Here is a 17,707-nt window from a genome sequence, read left to right as displayed (position 1 = left end):
TCTTCATTTAAGAAAGACTTAGAACGTCCAACGATTGTTGTTTTTATTACCTCGAAAACTGGTGAATATAATAATATGTGTTATACGTTTTTAGTTTGAAAAATAATATAAATATTTCTTAAAGCCATGAGTCAAAAGAATAATATATTTATTTAGTTCCATGCAAAAAATCCCACACACACACATCCTACGACCTACACACATCTTATTGTTAGAAAAAACTTATAAACGACACCAATGCCACTATGCCAATTAATGAGAATATCAATTAGCACTAATCTATTTTTCTTTAAACGTATAGTTTACTTTTAAAACTGTAGACAATATAGTTGAATTTTTGAACATATATTCATTATATGGATCGTTAAAAAACTTAAGAGACCAAAAGTAAAAAAAAAAAGGTTAAAAAAAACATGCAGATGTTGTAATAAAAAAATGTTAAAAATCAGAATTGTTATATAGTATTGTACCTATTAGCAAAGTATAAAAATATTAATACAATCCACAGATGACAGACTGTATATCATTAGATTCAGAAAATTGAAATCGAGCGGTTTTTAAGGAATTTATTTAAGCAATACCTACCTAAGAAAAAGTGGTTTCAATTAATTTTAACTGTATCAATTTATTTTCACATTCATTTGTATAAGCTTCAGGGTATTATTTTTTTCGTATTAAAATGTTTTATGACAAAAGCCATTTTGTTGTTAGAAAGTACTTTTTTGTGATTGAATTGTGAGACTTTAGCTGGTCCAAGTTCAGTTCTGTTAAAAGATAACAAGTTGTTGTTTTTTTTTTGACTCGGAGATGTTAGAAACCGATTTTCATTTAAAACGTTCAGTTTTTTGTAATTAAATAAATTAAATTTGAACATTTTTTACAACACTAAAACGCAATTTTTTCCATCAAAAATTAAAAATTCGGTTTCACCATAACCTATTAAAGTAGCAAATAAACGCTGATGTCTTTACAGAATTGAAATCGGACTATCTTAAGTAGTCAAAATGTTATGTTAGGCTTTTTAGACTAAAGCCTAACACAAGTTCAGGCTGCTCACTAATAGCCATTTGGCTAGACGTGTGAAAATCAATTTCAAATAAATGCCTCGATGCGAAACAGTAAATGATATACAAATATTAAATATAAATCATTTTTGCAAGATAACGGTACCTAATGTACCCAATACACAAGTATTTAATTATATTTTTTAAGTGGATATTTACAGGTCCTGAACGTCATAGCTGATCGCGATTTGGTGAAATCTATAAAAATAATTAAAAACAAAAAAAATATATTAGTTATCTAAAAAAATATGAAATATCAACGAAAACAATCTCATTCCACAATAAGTTAACAGGTCAACAGGTGGGTAATATAATATAGTAATAACTAATAACTCACCACTCTAGTACCGTAGCCAGAATTGTATTCATTATTTTTTTTTTTTTTTAGCGAGTGGGCTGTATTAGTTATATTTATTAAGACCTAACGGAAAGTGTGTATCTTACTACAGTCGACATTTTGCGTGTCCACCCACGTGAATTATTATTTGAAAAAAAAAACATTCAAGGGGTGAGACAAGTGTTGTTTGTCACATATTCTGTTAGTTTTAAATAAGTTGTATAAATATAGGTAAGTACGTTTTGTAACCTCTAACGAGAGGAACAAGATTAAATGTAAAATGAATTACTTCACAACCAAGACTTGGAAAACTTGACCTGAAAATTAAACTAAAAGTATATCTTACAACTATAATATATTTTTAAATTATCTACAGACAACATTTTAAAAATTTATTGAAATGTGGATTTTGAAGGCAATTTTGAGTACACAAAATAGAAATTTAGTTTATTGGAAATTGTTTATATATTATATGAATAATTAGGCGTATATTTATTTTTATTTAAGTAGAATCGGTGAGTAGAGTGTCTCATGTGTGTTATTGTGGTGGCCGTTTGTTCAAGTCTAGATAGGTAAATAGGGCTTGTAGTTAATGAGAACTTTTTAACATTTAATTTTTATGTCGAGCAATTTGTTTGGAGAAGTATTTGTTCATCTTCCTTGTCATGGAATTTATGTGTTTGGGGTTTTATGTGTCTGTTTCCTTTTCTTTACACGTTATTCAGTACACGGACACTTTCCGGCTGTAAATTGCATAAATGATTAACCAAACGATTTAGTCAGGTTAACTGATATTTTCTCTAGTAATTAGGTTTAGCGAACCATACAGTCATGAATGACGCTAAAGCAGAGAAAGGCAGAAAAAGGTAATATGGTTACACTTGAAAAATTAACACGATACAACTTAAGTATTGTAAGGGACTATAAAACAACCTCCAGCAAAGCGGTAAGTAAAACATTTGCTGTTCATTTCTATTTTCATAACCAAAAGGAGATTTTTTGAAATTTAACATCACAAAAAGTCCCTTTGGTAAGAAACCTTTTTCCTGTATGTATAAACAAACCTATTAATGGGTTTATAAACTATTACAGGCCTATTAAAACATATTTTTTTCCCTCACTTTTCATGAAATATTTATTAAAAGATTTTTCTAAATCCGATAGCACCTTAGATACAAATCGAAAAAATATTTTAAGGTCCTACAAAACGACAGTGTTTGGAGTACGAGTACCGGTACCCATATATTTTATCTAGAGAATAAAAAAAAATATGTCAAAGTTGAAATACTTATATTTTACAATTATGTGAATTGGATACATTTTTTTTTATCAGGCTATCGACTACTGGCATTAAAAATTGTGTATAAAATAGTTTTCATTAGGATTTAGGAAAATGAAAGATCTTCAAAGTACAAACATTAAAGCTGCAATTTTGTTTAGATTATTTTATCATTTTGTTTGGATTTTTTCAGTTTGAGTATTTTTTCAGGCTGTTTTAACGCTATTAATGCATTATAGTACTTGACATGTACAGGGAAATATAAGACCGAACAGTAGTTTCTCAGTTTTTCGTTTTAACGCAAAAATTTTTTTTTTTATCCTAACCAAATTAAAAGATACAATTGTAGATTTTTGTTATTAGTTTATTCTTTATACGAATTTACATACTTCGAAACATCATATTTTATTTTTAACACGTTCTTGTTTTTTAAATTTTATATAACAATATTAATTTTGTAAATTAAATTTTACTTTTTGTCATGAAACTAACTTTGAAAATAATATATTTTAAATAATCCAGCTTGAATCGGCGTGTTATGTATGTGTGGCTTGTTGCGTCAAAGGTGGTAAGCTCCTCCTATTCACCCCAGTATAAATTCTCCTGCCCGGTTATTTTGATGTTCATATCTTTGACACTTGGGAAAGCAGGTACACGTTCAATTGTAATCATAGCATTTTTATTTTAAGAAAGAAGACATCAGACAGCTGTACGGATTTGGCAATGAAGTTAATTCACACATATGTCACATATGCTTTGCTTTTGACATTTACTCTCTATTGCTCCACTTGCGCTAAACATCACGGTGAGTGCTTTCACAAAATATATATTAACATTTAAATCAATTAATTAAATTTGAGAGGATCCGAGTAAATAATTATTGGTTATTTATTTATAATATAATATATTATAACATCGGTGAGAAGTTGAGAAAATATTGGTTTACGTTTTTTTTCTTCAATTTATTGATATAACTGGTACTTCAATTTATTATTATTTTTTAAATTTTAAATGCATTTAAAAATAGTGATTATAATGTAAATTTGTTGAGTTTATAATACTAAATTCTTTTTTATGTGTATTATTCATGTACAATGTGTTATTAAGCTGGTTGATTGTATTTTTTCCCCTCACAAATTTTGCATCTCTGTTATTTTAACACAACGCTAAATCTAAAATTTTACCAGCGTTGTTACCATAGCAATATAGCATTCATTGTTACACAGTTAATCTCTAACTATATTCCCATCACAAAGGTTTCATATTAAACGTTTTTTAAACTATTTGTTCTATACACGAGCAACTGACCCAAAATATCCGAGAAAAAAGTCAGGAGAATATAAATATGTAAATATAGTAAAATATATTTCAATTCATTTTGTATAGGATATTTTTTAAATTGTACTGTGTACCTAGTATTATTTTTTTAATTTGTTATTTTAGTGTAGTATCTGTCAAGCTAATAAGCTGATCAACAAGTATGTGGGAGGGAGAAAGAACTTTAGCCTGAACACAATTGATGATCCAGGAGGTTTGATACGTTTGGGAGTTTTTTTTTATTTATTTTTAGGCCAATGGTTTAAATAATAATCTTTGATAATCCGTGACCGATTCTTATTAAAAAACTAAATGGAGTATTTTGTTAACGTTTGAATCAATTGAAAAGAATGTATTTATTTTCAAATATCTATTTGATTTACTTGTTAAATTTACCGTCGTACTTTTATGGGAGTACACGTTATTTTCCCTTGAAAATGTATGGCAAATTTTAAAACGTCTGGATCATGTCACCGTCTCATTTAGTTGTTAATTCTCGTGTATACACATAAATACCCTCGGCCTATGTTAGCTCAGAAAAACACTTATTACATTATGTTATAACATATTGTTATGATTTTGGTAAGGGTTTTCTTTTGCCTGTTGATTGTTTATTTTAAAGTTAGAAAAGTTTAGACTATTTAAGTTTTGACACCCCGCATAAGTATTTATGCATAATAATTAATATAATAATAATAAATATATATTATATAAATAATATAATATAATAATTTATTTATTATTTTGTAATTAACTTAAATTTAAAAAAAAAATTCATATATAGGCTATTTATAATCGTGTTATTACATTTTTTGGGTTTCTTTAATAATGAAAAAAAGCTAACAACAGTTTTATATTGTATACTATTATACTACACTAGGTACACACCAGACTAAAAGGGAAGTTATGTGATAAATAAACCTCCTCATAATTATATAATAGTTATACATAGGTACCTATGTAATAAAAATGCACACTAGATTAGCTACCATCAGTCCAATTTATAAACCTCAAGTCTAAAATAGTTAATGACTTTTGGCTTTTCAACTGTAGATCTGTAATGCTGCTATATCTAAATAGTACCACTACAAATCTGAAAATATTTTTCGGAATATGTAAATATTTAGAGTGTTATGTTCTCGATTTTGAAGGGGGAGGAGTGAACTTTTTTAAATTTTAGTTTTATACCTACGGTGTATAATTTCTGGTCTATAGAATGTATAATTGAAGAAATCGGAAAGAGCGGTAAAACAGTATCGTTAGACAGTCTAAGCACATAAAAAAAAAATATATATATTTATATATATTTGACCTGTACAATACCAATAAGTGTCAAAATAACTTTGAAAGGTGACCGGAACCTGAATTTTGCCAAATATTGTGTATTAGTACTTTAATTTATACTGTTTTTAATCAGAGAGTGCAAACCCCTTTTATCCAGATAGGTCCTACTTCGCAAATTCCAATGTATTACAATATATTGTGTTTTTTACGTTTGGTAGAAAAAGGCAATTCGCAAAGAAAAAACGATACGGGTTTAAAGTTAAAAAATATTGGTACAAAGTAATTATAGGCACTGATAATCTTATAATAAGCGTATTTTCCACTTTATGTAATTAAGTAATTATAATTAGTAATGAAAACTTGTTAAGAGGATTTTGAAGTTACTGAAACGATCTTTTTAATAAATACCTAATTAATAAGATGCGAATGTATCATAAATAATGACATTAAAAAAATTCTAGCTGAGGAATTAAAACGGTTTAAAAACATATAAAACAGTAATTTAGCAAAAGTAGCACGTATTGGTGATTGCATTAACTTAATAAAATAAAACTTTTTGATTTTAAAACATATCATTAAAACTTTTGATTATTTTAATATTTTTAAAAAGTGTATATTTCCTTACGGCAGAATGGAAATAAGTAATTATTAACTCTCCCTGTCCCCAACAGTTACCGAAATGTTGCATCTAATATATACAACTAGGTGGGGGGGAGGGGGTGATCTTGAGGTCTTACCTTCCCTAAATGACGCCGCTGGTTTTAATTTTTAAGTACTTGATGATTCCTGAAAGTACTGCTTTAAGTCATCTATCTTTTATTTAATGATATTTTCAAGGTTTTTTAAAAGTTTTAAAATAGAAGAACTTAAAATTAATCGAATAAAATTCGTTAAATCAAATTCACAAATGTATCCGGCTAATAGCTAATTTGAATACACAAATTAAATAACAGATAAATAAGTGGAAATGAGGCTGTTATTGCTATTTCAAGACCGTTATGTTCACAATTTTAAAAAAAATGATTATTAGTTAATATCATACGTCATAATACATAATAATATTAAGTTCCTTAGAGTGCATTAATAAAAAAAAAATATTTAACAACTTTTAACGAGCAGGTGATATAATTATAGTTTAAGACATTATTATAGGTAAGTGAGCATTAAAGGTGCTTGTAACAAAACCATTAATAAGAAAATCTTAAAAAAAAAAACATAAGCTCTTTCTTGCATAGTATAAACGTAGTTTATGTGGTATTATACAATTTAAAAGTATAGTAGAAAACATAAATTGTAAAATTAAATAACGTTATATTTTTAGATGAGAATGTCTTGTCTAAAAGTGTAGTTTTAGCTTTCAAACAATGTTAAAAATTTTATGGTTTTTTTTAAATGTTATTGTTAAACAGTAATTCCATTTGATCTATTTTACACGCGATTTTCTTGGACCCTCTTGTAACACCATTCTTCTTTTATGTTACTAAAATTATATTTATAAAACTTTTTTTTTTTTTTATAAAACACAATATCATTAAAAAAAATTACTAAGTCACACTTTTGCTATTTACATAATAAATTTGGCCTTCTCAGAACTAAAAAGTAAATATCTCTTACACTCTGCTGTAGTTATTTGCATCCCTAGTCTTTTCATTTCATTTCAAATATTACAAAATAAATATTTGTTTTTAGTTAAAGTTGGTAGCTTACCTGTACTGTTTTATGATTAATGTTCTATTATCATTTTTTAATACCACCATGATATACTTAACTCGACCAAAAGTTAAAACTAAATTGAGCTTTTTTCTCTGACATCAAAATAAGCTGAACCAATATAGGTTATTTAGTTTTAATTTGACCCATAGGTAATACCTATGTTATAAGAAATAGTGAAAATAATAATTTTTTTTTCTTTGAAAATCTCTACTAAACAAAGGGGAAAATACTTGAGTCTTTCTCCCCTTTCATGTGAAGTTTGTTTATGATATAGAGGAATTGACTTTAGAGCTGAATGTTAAAAGTATTGTTTACTAAATTAAATAGGTACTGTATATTTTATTAAGTACTATATATACATATATATATATGAAAATTTTAGAGTATAGCAAAAACAAAGTTCGTGAATTCCTCTACCTCTTACAAAAAAACAAAAAAAATCACACTAAATGCTACTTTAACAATAAATGTATTTATTTAAACAATCTATTGACATAAATAAAAAAAACTATTGGCATAAATTGAAAGAAACTATTTGAAAAAAAAAATGTTCATAGTGTGACAACTACCGTTTTTCCCCTGTGCCCTTCATACATATATTTTATATTCAATTGAAATTTATTTTGAATAAGGTCTAGCTTCGTGATAGTTCAGTCAGTCGCTATTTGTCAGGAACTTTCTGGTACAACTTTTTTTTTAACACAGTGTTTAAAAACAAAAAAAGAGGTTCACCACGTTTATAAATGTTTTATCATATTAATTATCCTTGCATATGTTTTATTAATTTTTGCATAATGCCTAATGGAATGTAATACACTTGCTTTATTATAACATGTTATATTATAGTACTAATCTGCCAGTATGTCAGTTGTATACATTAGAATATATAGGCTCTATGATTGAATATTTCCGACGTTAACTCTATTGTTTTATAAACACAACTGAACAGCGTGGAGTAGTCAAATGCGAATGTATATATATTATATACACGTACACAGGTTAATGTGTTAATTAATATTTCCTATTGTAATCAATAAATTGATTTTTGCGTGATTATGTATACATTATTATGCCTGTAATATAAATAAAACAAAATATTGCAGTGTTATTAATGTACTATATTTTTTTGGAAAAATTAAATTTTTCATATTAGTTTCATAGCAAATTACATTTTTTGGAAAACACGAATTCTGTGATTTCGACTTAGTTTTAACTTCGATGCGAAGCTGAGAAGATATTGTATCTACAATAATTGTTTTTAATATTTAAATTAAATTATAATTTGTTTTTTATAAATGTTCATGTTTTTCCCTTTACAACAAAAAACCCCAAAAATAACATATATTCTAACTTAAAATTACGGCGCTCTAAACCTTTTCTAAAATTTGTATGGAATATGCTTTAGATTACTTCACCCTTACTTATCTTTTAGAAAAAGTGGACACATTATTAAGGTTAAGCCTTGAGGTATTCATAATAATTATGACTTGTTAGTTTTGTGTTTTTTAAAAAAGTTAAGTAAGATAAAGGTTTAAATATGTGTTATTCTATTATCTGTTCAATAACGTGTTTGTTAGTTTTGGAAACTCGAATTATTTTATAAAATGAAATCGATTATTTCCGGTTTTCTATGGTATTGGTTATTTTATATTATAGTTTTTTGTTTTATTTTTACTGGATACTATGTTATAAGTAGAAAAATGTAAACTCGATTTTCTGTAGAACATTTTTTCACCAAAAAAAAAAAAACAATAAGGTGTTATAATATAATGTACATCACTCGGGAAATAGATTGCCCTTTCAAGTATGTACAGAATATATCCTAACTTGAATTAGTCTAAACATCCAGCCATTAAGCAATCCGGTGAATTTATGGTGACGTGTTTGGAATTTAAGCTTGGTCCGATACCCATTTATTATATTTTACGCCCGTCAAAACTCTTGTCCGTATAAAGACGCATATAGCAGCAACAGGGATAAACATCCCTAATAGCAAAATACATAGCAACTAATCATTTAATAAGAAGGAGACTGGTAATCGATTTAATGTCCGAGTAACATAGCTAGGGTAGGTATCTCTATTGTACAAGGGCAAGGGCTGAAAACTTATGTTTAAAACAATAAGCATGTAAAACTACAGAACTAAGTATTCTAATTACATTTCAATCCAAATTTTACCAAATTTGTTTTAATTCAATTTATGTCAGCCGAGAATCCAATTTTTTCCTTATAATATTTATAATATTAGTTATGCTGTTTTATGATTTATTGTTTGACCAAAAATATCAATATTAGGATCGGCCGATTTCAATTCAATAAAAAAAGTGTATTTTGTCGGCTTCTTCAATAGGCTTAGGTTGGAAATAAAATTTCAGAAATCATCGTCTCATTATGTATTATTTTCGTCATATAGCCTATTATATATTATTAGTTTTGTTTCATAAATAGTGTATCTTCTTCTTCTCCGCCTTATCCCGTGCAAATGAAGTTCTTAAACAGCTAAATCCTTACCATCGAAAAACGTCTATCCATCGTCATTTCTTTCACCACGTATTTATTTATAACATTCATCCAATTCTTGTCTAACTCTATCTCTAAATTCCTTATATATACTCATTTCTAACGTTGTCCACACATTCTCACTCCTGGTACTCACATTTTCCTCCAAACCCGCTTTATTCTATGAACTACACTGACTTTTACTTACACCGTTGCAAAAATTACATTAGTATATATAATAATGCTATATAATGTTTGTTTGTTAATTGTAAGTTTATCCAAAGCTAAGGAACACATAGTATTATAACAAGGGTGTTGTGCAGCGTGCATGTATGATTTTGAACTGTGCATTGTTATAAAAAATGTGTAATGTAATATGTAAAAACAACAGTCAGTCTGGAAATAACTTTATTATAGTGAAAAAGGAGCTTTTTTTTACTTTTTAAAAATGATTGTTTAACTCAATTTGTTTTCACAGACATTTTTTAAACATGGTTTGTATACTAATGAAAGGATGTCCATAACGTTATTATAAATTAAATATTATTTTACTTTAAACTCGAGCATAGTCGCTTTACCTACAGTTAGATAAAAAAGTATAATATATTATTTAATTTGGGCTTTTTTATGATAATGTTTCTCATAAAAATACAAATAATGTCATAACAAATTGAGTTACTAAGAACGAAATGTTAATTTTAATTTTTTTTTGGAATTTTAATCTGTCAATCGTTTTAACATGCACATTTCAAAGCAAACTAAAACGGATTTATTTAATGTACTCTAGGTATCGTTTTATAAAAAAATATTCGTTTAAAAGGTGTACCTCTGGGTGTACCCTTAACTATAGGCTATGGGTTTATTTTAATTTGATATTACATTTATGGCCTTTAGCTAAAAAAAAGAAATATCTCTTAAAGTAATACTACATTATTTTGTATATTATGTACAGTTTTAATTTTAATGTTTATATTTACACTGTGTTAACGTATATTAGAATGTATCATTTTTATTTACAGATTTATTTTACAACGATGAATTAAAACGGGACATTAACAGAAATAGAAGAGAATCGTTTGCAGGATTAATCGCTTTTCCTAGAGTTGGAAGATCTAATATGGATAATTTACGGAATTTTTGTAAGAATTATACATTGACGATACCTTTATGTATTTTAATTGTATTTGTTTAACAGTTTTTACTAATAATATACATGCAATATATTACTGAATATACCTACACACCTTTAGGTTATAGATGATACGTTAGGTTTTAGATCTTTGAGCTTTGTATGAATAGTTTAATTTGAAGTTCAGAAAAAAAAGAAGTATTGTTTTTTAGAATAGATACCTATTATAAACTATCGTTTAAATAACTTTTTTTTTTTTAAATTATAAATAAAAAAACAAGATTATTTCCAAAATAATTTGTTCATGTTATTATCTAGGTACATATACCTACCCGAATAGTATTTTTTAGTAAATGTTTAGAATTCCGCATGCTTTATAAATATAATGTAACTTATAACTACTGTACATAGGTTTGTATAATACAAACCCATGAAACAGTAGTTATAAATAAAATGCGTACTTATTTACTAGTTATTTAAATGATTTTATTCAGACGAACAAAAAGAATTATCCAATCATAAAAGAGAAGGTCTGATCCCTTTCCCGAGGATTGGAAGAAGTGATATAAAATCCTCAGCTTTGTGGTTTGGTCCGAGATTAGGAAGATCAGTAAAAGATATGAACAGCTACGATGCATACATAGACACGGGTAAGTCACGTACATTTAATATATTTTGAAATATAGAACATATACAAATGGGCTTTTGAGTTTTACAAGTTATGAAATCCTATAAACATGACAGTATTGGTTTTTTGTACATTATTTTACAATTTTTGTATTTCCTGTAAAACAAAAAACTATATTTTGTTAACAACAGAAAACCCTTAATTAATTAATTAAGTGATCGAAATTATTGGATTCAAGTGACAATTTTTTTTAATTAAATTTTTGATCATAAGATAATTGTCAACAAACTATTTTTCTATCTTTGTTAGATATATAGCCTATGGGGTTAGGTGAAATTTTGAAAGATATATTGAATAAACTATACTTATGCTTAAGAGTTGTGGGTGAACATCGTAATATAATTTTATAAAAACCTATTGCAATATAATTTTCAATTATCTCTCCTGTTTAGGAGATTTTGTAAAATAATTACTTCTTATCCATTTGGTTTTCACCAAAATTAGTTTTTTTTATTTTTTTTTATTGACTTTTATTGAAAAAAAACATACAATCTGTAAATTATTTACAATGAGTATTTTTTATAAACTATGTACAATAATATATACACTTGAAAAATAATTAACACGAGGAGGAAACCCCACATTAGGGGCACCTCAATGAATATAAAGATAAATTAGTGTCTTAAGTCGCGGCACCATCTTCTTTTGAGGCGTCTGGGGGGATTTCCAGGGAGGTTTTCAGCTGAAATTAAAGTTAAAACCGTTTATACCTCGTTGTTAAGTTAAATTTTCTTTTTTAAGCACACACACATTTTAACATTTAATTGAAATTAAGAACTAAAAAATATAGAATATATTAAAAGTAATTTAAAAGCAAAAGTGTATTATATTACATATACTAGTTGTTGAAAATAAACATTAACCGTGATGTAATATCCAAACAACAGCTTTAGGCTACCTACCGTATATTGTTACTTGCTATGTATTATTATTGCTTATTAAAATAATATTTATTGATTTCTTTTCAGATACGCCAAGTATTATAAAAAAAATGATAGAAATAAAAAACGAAAATTACCCCGAAGATGAAGAAAACCTCTTATAATATACCTAATTGATTATTTGTTTAGTCGTCTCATAAGTCATATGCATATTACGTTTTAAGATTATAATAGCAAGCAGTAGGTGAACAAAATTTGATCATTTTTTTTTTAATCAACTAATACTTTAATATAGTCTCGTTATAGATGTATAAATAATTGTTTTAAAGAATACGATTACACATTAACTGATTTATAATATTAGTAAAATATATATCATTCTTGACCGATTTGTAAAAATATATTATGCGTGTAAATTTATTTAATTTTTATCCATTTTTTTTTTTTTTACTAAACTACACCACCGTACCAATAGTGTGTAGGTAATCAAAAATCATGTATGGTAAATAATATTAATGATAATCATATTATTATTATTCGCACACATAAGTCATTATTTGGGTCATCGACATTTAACCAAAAAAGGAAAAGTTCATAGAGGTTATGAGAGAGGTGGTTTAATTTGTACAATTTAGGGTAGTTCTTATTTGTACGATTTCCGAATTTCAATTGTGCCGCCTCCCATTTAATTTGAAAAAAAAAATAAAAAATGTTAAGCCAATTTTGAACTTTCTAATCCAATCCTAATTATTCCCTGTAACGAGGAGAAGTTTTCCGTTTAAAATACATGGAATTTCCCTATTTTAACTTGATTATTGTATTACGAAGGCCATTTTTTGACGCAATAAATTTATTTTACATGAAATTATCACTAATTTTACAAAAAAAATGTATGGGTAATTTTATAAATTTTTTACACTGCACAATTACGATTTTTAAACTTTTTTTTACTGAAAAATAAAACGTTATTTCACAACTCTATCAAAACAATTAAACTACATTTTAGGATAAAAATTATTTATTCTTAATAACAATAAAATAAAATATTTGAGTCCTTAGTGCCATTATTTAGGTTAAGAATAACTTTAAAACCCGTTAAGTTTTATTTAAAAACAAAATTATTTTTTATGTTTCATTTACAGACATAAAGATATATATTTATATTCATTTCCAAAACTCTAAACTAAATTAGTAATAAAAAAAATTGAAGAATTAAAATACTAGCACGGTACATTTTTAGTAGAATTATAAAGTAATTGAAATTATAAAGTAATTGAAATTTATTGAGTGCTTACTTTAAAAATTATTTATAATCGTTTTTTTTTTTGGTATCAGGAAATACCTTTCGGAATTCCGACACAATCTGTATCAGGTATGGATTTGATCCTCATTCTTTGTTATTATTGAACTATACAGTACTAAGCAGAAGCTAACATTTTTTTTTTTTTACCTAAAAGCACGAATTAAGATCATTTAATAATTCATGCTTAAAGTAACGCTGATCCTCGACAATTTCATGTAAATTACATTTGTTTCGTCAATAATTTGCCCTTTTGTACAATAATCAAGTTAAAATAGGGAAACTGCATTTATTTTAAACGGAAAACTTTTCCTCGTTTCAGGGAATGATTAGAAAGTTCAAAGTTGGCTTAAATTTTTTTTTTCAAATCGAATGGGGGGGGGGGGCAAAATTGAAATTCGAAAATCGTGCAAATAAGAACCACCCTAATGTACATATCATGTTGTTAACCAACATATTACAACAGTAACCAACATTACTTTTTTATTTACTTTGCTCTTAAGTCGTTTGCACTAACTGACAATGCTAAAATTTTAAATATACCTAAATCGTAACTATTTAAGATATTTAATGCGAATCTCTCGTTGATGTTGTTATAATTTTGAATGATTTTCCAAATTATTTTTTTTAAGTATCATAAATATGTGTATGTAAATATAGTGTACGCGTAAATATCAATGCAATACACAGTATCTAAGAAAAATGGGTTGTTTGAATGTGTTAAAATGACAAAAATGTGTTTTGGCCTTTGGGCCAAATTAATCATACTGTGTAATTTTACAGTGCATTCAAATTAATATATATTTATAGTAAAAATATATGGGAAAAGTATTATTTTAAAAATATATTGGATAATATATAGGATTTTTTACGCGTGTTGTCACAAAATAATAAATACATTCACATAATTCTAATTCGATATGTGAAAAATGATAAAAGTTTAACAATTACGGACTGCTATTAATCTGTATTAAAAATCTATAATGCACGTATAATGTATAGAAGTGTGTACCTAACCTACCTATAGTGAAATTATACTATATTATAAATGACCACCTCGAGGATACAATAAAAAATATTATGGCATTGCTTTAAATTACTATATTATGATCTCGTGATAAATAGGAAAACATTCCGAATCTACAAAATATTATTACTTTCGGAATAAATGTTCCCCAACGTATTATAAACTATACTGTACTTACACTATACGTATAAAAAAGTTGTGCCTTTTATTTCGGTGTCCAATTATCCCAAGGGATTTTGTGAGCCATACCGTAACACGTTCACTAGATGTTTGCTGTTATATCTACTCGTTTTCTTTGTAGTTTGTGTGCAATGGCCCAATTTGCGTTATAGCGTTGATTTAAAAAAATAGCTTAATTGTATATTCTAAAGTCAACGGTTTTACCGTGTACCTTTAACCTTTATATTACATACCATTAGAGAATAATAGTTAAAAAGGTGTTCATGGAAAAGCGTGTATGTCCAAGCGAGAAATGATCATAAAAAACAAATATTGATACCGGCAAAAAGAAAATAACTTCAACTAGGTTTTCTTGTCGGTTTTTTTTTAGAAAACTTGAATTTTACCTTAAATACAAGCACTTAAAAAAATAAAAAAATGTCAAAATTAAAATATAAATTGTGAATGTGGGTTAGTATTATCAAAAAAAAAACCTACGAAAAAAGTAAGAACCTAGATAAAGTTCTAATCATTTTAAATATGTAGAAAACGTTTTTCTACGATTATTATTTTAGTTAATAATAGAGAATATGCGTGTGGATGCTGTGTTATTCCGAAAAATAAATTAACTACAAAAAAAGAGTTCTAATTACTGAACTAAAAACAGTTTACATCACAGATTAACCTTTCCATTAAGATTTTGCAAAAAATTGCCTATACCTGACTCCTTGATAAAAGGGGTCTAACGTCCTCTTAACAAAATACTAAACTCCTATTAGATCAATGATCATTAATATTTACTAGGAGTGTTAAATAAAGCACCGTACCAAAAGAAATATTCAATTTTGAATTCTTGAAATTATTAATTTTTTTTTTGTAGCATTGTTGTTTCTTGTACATTTTTAGAAACTAGGAAAAAAATCCCTTTTATCGAGAAACACAAACAAAAATTATAGTTACTAAGTATTTAAATAATTTTTTTTTTTGGGGAGAGGGAGTAAAATATTTTTTCTATAATAAAAATGTTCTTTGATAATTTAGTACTTAAATAGGTATTTATTTTAACGTTAATAAAATTCATTTAGATTTAGTTTTTTTGACAATTAAAAAAAAAAAATTAAAATGCATATTGATTTTTTTTTATTTAATGAGTTTTAGTCTTTCTTTTTGTTTAATGCGTAAAACGATTGACTAATTCTAAAAAAACATATTCAATTTAATATTTGGTATAAAACAAGTACTATAAACTAAAAAATTGCCAAAAATGTAATTTTATAATATAATCGTACACAAGTCATTTAAGCACATTCAAACAGTTCAACGATTTGAAATTAATTAAAATTATTCGTGGTTTCCATTTGTTAGCTAAATATTATTTTACATCCATATTCAAAAGGCCATTTTAAAAATGTACAAAAATAACATTGTAATAATGTAATTTTGGTAGCCCTTGTATTTACGAATCGAATGTTGAGAGAGCCAATTCAATAGTATATAGAATCTTGGGAGCCAATTGAATAGTACCGCTAACTGCTAAGTAGTATGTATTTTTGTGAAAGTGGAATGTAATATACCCTACAAACACCATATGGGTAAGTGAAAAACGAATTCCGCAATAGGATATAATCATTAATCACAACGGTTCAAAGGTATATACGGTTAGCTCTAAGGTCTAAATAGACACTTCTTTGCCAGTGTGTGAACTGCCGTCTATGGGGGCGATAGTGACAAATAATGTGACGAACACAAGATGAAATATCCGGCCAAAAACAGTTGTATGAATAGAAGAGTAAGTATGTGCACACGCTGAAGGGATATTATATCATTGTGGACAAAACGACAACACATAAAAACATATTAACGGCCGTTCTCGCCGGTTTTACATTTAATAATAAAATTTTACCTATTTTGATTTAGGTTACATAATTATCCAGAAAGTAGTGGAATTTAGAATTGAGTATTTAATGCTGTCTATTTTTGAATAACTCTTCAAAAACATATTTTAAAATAATGAGTACTACAAAATTTTGTGTATGGAAAATATGATTTTCTTTTGAGAAACCTGGAAATGTTAGGAAATTTTCAAATTAAAAAATATTGACAACCCTGTTAAACGATGCCCGCCATCCGTGATTATTTGTCGTTAAAACAAATTGTATCTGCCAAGAAAACCACGATTTCCTCAACCCAGCCAGTAAAAAAAAGGTAAAAAATGAAAACGAAAATGAAGTGGAAGGGCCTTCCACTTCACAATTGTTCAATGGACAATGTTATTAAAGAACTCGAGGAAGAGGAAGACATTGATATCGAAGATAGCGAAGAACCAAAAGAGAAAGAGAAAGATGAAAAAGAAGGAGAAGTAAGAGATATCGATGATGAGTTGGGAAGTGATGTCGACGATGAGTTAGATGACGGAACTGACTACAATAAAAATTATTTTGATAGCGGGGAAGGATATTTAGATGATGAGGATGATGGTTTGGATGACAATGACGCCAATACTACTAATACGATTCAACTATTATTTTTGTGTAATGAGATTTATTATTTTTTATGTATCATATTATATGTTTTTCAATTGTTACCTAGGTTAATAAAAAAAAACCATTGTATTATTAATACATCTCTCATTGAACGTACTTACTAATTACTGATAAATTTATTTTTTACGATTGTAATTTGTGTATAAATCCGTTTTTGTTTTTACAATTTCTATCTAATACCATTGTTTATAAATATTATAGATAACCCAAAGAGACAAATTTTAGTTTTGTACGCCAACACGGGGCGGGCGCTAGTCAATCGTTCTCAATGAAAATGATACTACTATAGGCACTAACGCCCGTACCGTGTCGGTATACAGAACTAAAATTTGTCTCGGTGGGCCATCTATAGTATTTATAATCAATGATAATACCTATACTATATAGAACCTATTGATATTTTTTTTGTTTTTTTCTACCAAAAAGAGTATTGACAATAAATTGTTGCCTTGGATAGACAGGCATTTATTGCTATGTACATTTTACA

The 17,707-nt window shown here is 27.0% G+C and overlaps 1 protein-coding gene across 1 annotated transcript; it reads left to right on the top strand.

The window, feature by feature from the left end:
* The first annotated feature begins 3,321 nt into the window (after window positions 1-3,321).
* On the top strand, window positions 3,322-12,555 carry LOC126846082 (cardio acceleratory peptide 2b). Its single transcript, XM_050585200.1, has 4 exons — window positions 3,322-3,485; window positions 10,513-10,632; window positions 11,117-11,272; window positions 12,279-12,555. Exons 1-4 carry the CDS (start codon window positions 3,404-3,406, stop codon window positions 12,353-12,355), a joined length of 435 nt encoding a protein of 144 aa, XP_050441157.1. The 5' UTR covers window positions 3,322-3,403; the 3' UTR covers window positions 12,356-12,555.
* The last annotated feature ends 5,152 nt before the right edge of the window (window positions 12,556-17,707 follow it).

Source organism: Adelges cooleyi, unplaced genomic scaffold, assembly GCF_023614345.1.
Source record: "Adelges cooleyi isolate 19-005CV unplaced genomic scaffold, UGA_ACOO_1.1 ACOO_flye_CR_arks_rails_tigmint_CR_PRNA_9, whole genome shotgun sequence".
NCBI classification, from domain to species: domain Eukaryota; kingdom Metazoa; phylum Arthropoda; class Insecta; order Hemiptera; family Adelgidae; genus Adelges; species Adelges cooleyi.
Note: the sequence above shows the minus strand (reverse complement) of the source record. Positions and strands in the feature narration are given on the sequence as shown.

Coding starts and splice junctions, on each gene's coding strand:
- LOC126846082 (XM_050585200.1), top strand. CDS start 3,404: ATGAAGTTAATTCACACATATGTCACATATGCTTTGCTTTTGACATTT. Junction 10,633..11,116: donor GGATAATTTACGGAATTTTT/GTAAGAATTATA, acceptor GATTTTATTCAG/ACGAACAAAAAGAATTATCC. Junction 11,273..12,278: donor CGATGCATACATAGACACGG/GTAAGTCACGTA, acceptor ATTTCTTTTCAG/ATACGCCAAGTATTATAAAA.